Source organism: Panthera uncia (assembly GCF_023721935.1).
Source record: "Panthera uncia isolate 11264 chromosome B3 unlocalized genomic scaffold, Puncia_PCG_1.0 HiC_scaffold_1, whole genome shotgun sequence".
Taxonomy (NCBI): domain Eukaryota; kingdom Metazoa; phylum Chordata; class Mammalia; order Carnivora; family Felidae; genus Panthera; species Panthera uncia.
In genome coordinates, this window is record NW_026057582.1 from 73248650 (window position 1) to 73252591 (window position 3942).

Sequence of the window (3942 nt, forward strand, 5' to 3'; positions counted from 1 at the left end):
TTTGGCTCAGGTCATGATCTCCTAGTACTTGGGTTCAAGCCCCAAGTCAGGCTCCGTGCTGGCAGGGTGGAGCCTGCTTGGGATTCTCTCTGTATCCTTCTGCCCCTCGCTCCCACTCACACACTCTCTTTCTCTCTCTAAAAAAAAAAAAACAAAAAAAAAAAATGGGGCACCTGCATAGCTCAGTCAGTTTAGCATCCCACTCTTGATCTCAGCTCAGGGCATGATCCCAGAGTTATGGGATAGAGCCCCACGTCAGACTCTGAGCAGACAGATCTGAGCCTGCTTGGGATTCTCTCTCTCCCCCTCTCTCTCTCTCTCTGGCCTTCCTCTGCAGGCATGTGTGCACTCTCTCTCTCTCTCTCTCTTTTAAAATAAATTAATTGGGGCACCTGGGTGACTCAGTTGGTTGAGAGTCCGACTTCAGCTCAGGTCATGATCTCACAGTTTGTGAGTTTAAGCCCTGCATCAGGCTTCATGATTACAGCCAGAGCCTGCTTGGGACTCTCTTTCTCTCTTCCTCCCTCTCTCTCTGTCCCTCTCTTGCTTACTCTTTCTCTCTCTCCAAATAAATAAAAATAAACCTAACAAAAAAAGTAAGTTCAAATGTTTTTAAATACAAAAATGATACATGGATTTGCTAATGCCTCTGGAAACAATAAAGTACAATAAACAGTTCAGAAGGCACAACTCTTTGGGGCTTCCCCTGGGCTCTGCCTCCCACCCCACAGGGGATATCGTACAGGTGCAGCCCCATCTGACTCACTGTGAGTCACTCACGGTGCAGTAATACACAGCAGTGTCTCTCAGGGCAGCCCGGGGCAGGCTCAGGGTGCTGGACGTCCTGTCCGCAGAGATGAACAGGGATGCCACTTCATTTTCCACGTTTGTCTTAAATCCTTGAATAACAAACTGTGGTCCCTGGTTGGGGAACTGTCGGTACCAGTGGATATACTCATTTGTAGCGATGTTGGTGTGGTTACAGGGTATGTTCACTTCTTGTCCTTCGTAGGACTCAATGAATACGGGCTGGGTGGTCTTAGCGAGGCTCAAAGTACCTATAAAAGGAGTCAACACCAATACTAGCTCCTATCCTGAAACTGGGTGGATTAAAGGTCCAACTCGGCACCCTCCAGGTTCTCTCTCACAGTCAAATCCACCCCCCCCATCCTCCTTCCCCACCATATGCAGACACATGCAATTTCCTTCCCATTTGTGTTTTAGGGCACTTTTTAAAAATATTTATTTTGAGGACCCCAGGAACATGCGTACAAAAGTAACAGGGGCAATATCTCCCACCCATGGAGGGGTAATATCTCCCAGGGCTCAGTAACCCAGAACATCTTTATTGCCCTGAGTCACCCCTTGCATGAATGGTGAGGTTCTACCTAGAGAAACACAGGACCCCACAGCCAGTCCTTGACATCTTAGGTAAAGAGCAATGATAACAGGCAAGAGTCCAGCATCTAGTCCCAGCCACACCCTAATTCCTTTTAATCCCAAAAGAACTCACCCAAGAGCAAGAGCACAGTCACTCTTGTCACCTGCCTCATATCCTAGGTCTAAACCCGGCCCTGGGGTCGCGGTCCTGTTGCAGAGTCTGAGACTGGCCTGGGACACGAACCAGAAAAGAGGCACAGCAGGAAAGCCAGAGCCACACTAGCAGCTGTCACCCAGGGCTGTCCCCAGCAGCTGTCATCTAGGGCTGTCCCCAGCAGGTGTCACCTGGGGCTGTCTCCAGCATAAGCCAATAGCACTGACAGCACCTCCCCAGATAAGCTTCCCCCTAAGGTTCAACTGAACACTCAGGAAGAAGAATAAAAGGTAAAAGCTTCCAGCACAACAGCACAGCAACCCCAATTTCCTTTTCGTTCTTTGAGAAGGTATAACCCCTTGTAGATTTGGTCTGAAGGAAGCTAATATATCAGAGGGTAGATTCCACCAGGCTCCTTATTCCCCATCACATCACTTTTCCCACAGTCCCAGAAGGCGGCCATTGATTGTAGTCAGTGTGATACTCATAAAGCTGAGAATGACCCCTGACCTGGTCCTATATGCCTGGAATCCTCTCCATTCGTCCTATGCAACCAGATGAACGGGAAATGCTAATCCTATTCCATAAAAGAGCCCATGAGCTTGTCTGAACTGGACCTTTCCTCTCCTGACACCCTGGTGTCCTTTTATAATCTCACTAAGTCCACATCTAACAACTGCATCTCAGACTTCACTTAACAATTGTTGCACAGAGGAGGAGACCCCTCACTGGTCCCTACTGACCAGCTGGCCTAGGACATTTGATGCCGAATCATTCACCCAACCAGAGAGGAAGTGAGGTGATGAAGAAGAAAAGGCACTCAAATTCAGAGTCAGACAGACTTAATTTCAAGTCCTAGTTCTGCCATCTTTTGACCTTGAGCAACTTCCCTGGTCTGAACTTCAATTTCTTCAAGCCCTTCCTTCTCATCTGAATCAGTGAAAGTAGTTGTGCAGGATTATATACATGTTTTTTAAAATTTTATTTAAATCCCAGTTTGTTAACTTATAGTGTAAGAATGGTTTCAGGAGTAGAACCCAGTGATTCATTACTTACATATAACACCCAGTGCTCATCCCAACAAGTGTCCTCCTTAATACCCGTCACCCATTTAACACATCCCTCCCACCCAACACCCCTCCAGCAACCCTCAGTTTGTCTCTGTATCTAAAAATCTCTTATTGGTTTGCCTCCCTCTGTTTTTATCTTACTTTTCCTTCCCTTCCCCTATGTTCATCTGTTTTATTTCTTAAATTCCACATATGAGTGAAATCATATGGTATTTGTCTTTCTCTGACTAACTTTTTCACATATATCAAATCTTTATCCATTCATCAGTCAATGGACACTGGGTCTCTTTCCACACGTTAGCTATTGCTGACAGTGCTGCTATCAACATTGGGGTGCATGCACCCCTTCGAATCAGCATTTTTGTATCTTTTGAATAAATACCTAATAGCACAATTGCTGGGTTGTAAGGCAGCTTCATTTTTTTTTTTTAATTTATTTTTGAGACAGAGAGAGACAGAGCATGAACGGGGGAGGGGCAGAGAGAGAGGGAGACACAGAATCGGAAGCAGGCTCCAGGCTCTGAGCCATCAGCCCAGAGCCCGACGCGGGGCTCGAACTCGTGGACCGCGAGATCGTGACCTGAGCTGAAGTTGGACGCTTAACCGACTGAGCCACCCAGGCACCCCAGCAAACTTCTAACATCAGGTAACTTCTAACATCAGGTAACCCTTTCACCTGAAACCATGCATAATAACAATCCCCACAGATGCACAATTTTCTCATCCTTATGATTGCAGAGACGTGATGTGATTTGTGACTGTTCTGACATTTCCTCCTTCTGTAATATGTGAGTATGTGACCCTCCAAGGTCCATGCTGTTCATCTCAGATATGAAGATACATAAGAAGAGAGAAACTAACAGCCTTCACGGAAAAATTGATTAGGCGAGAACAGTAGTCGTCTCAGTCATTGTCCATAACAGATTACATGGAAAACATCTAATAGTCCTTAGGGCAAAAGAATCAGGCCGATTGACCCAGGTTCAGTTTTGTTTATGGAGCTATTGGCAGGTTGAAATTGAGCATCGTGACAATTAAAACATACAAAAAATTACCTATCTGTTGCTAAAAGAAGAAAATAGGAAAGAAAAGTGCCAGGATTCCCCTTAACATCCCATAAAATCAATTCCCGAAAGGTAAGGCCATTTTAGCAGGATATGTAATAAAAACTGGGAGTTTTAAGCCAACAGGTGATAAAAAGTAAAAAAAGAAGGTAAGTTCTTCTCAGTAGATAAGAAATTAAAAGAATATAAACAATGAGAAAATGAAAGTATATTGCTCTGGCACACCTGGGTGGTTCAGTCAGTCAAGAGTCCAACTCTTGATCTCGGCTCAGGT

General features: G+C 45.4%; 1 gene segment (V, D, J or C); it reads right to left on the minus strand.

Annotated features, from left to right (window-relative positions):
• Nucleotides 1-730: 730 nt before the first annotated feature.
• On the minus strand, nt 731-1697 carry LOC125908832 (T cell receptor alpha variable 4-like). The segment is given in 2 exon segments: nt 731-1058; nt 1514-1697. Coding segments are annotated over 2 exon segments (336 nt in total).
• Nucleotides 1698-3942: the final 2245 nt, after the last annotated feature.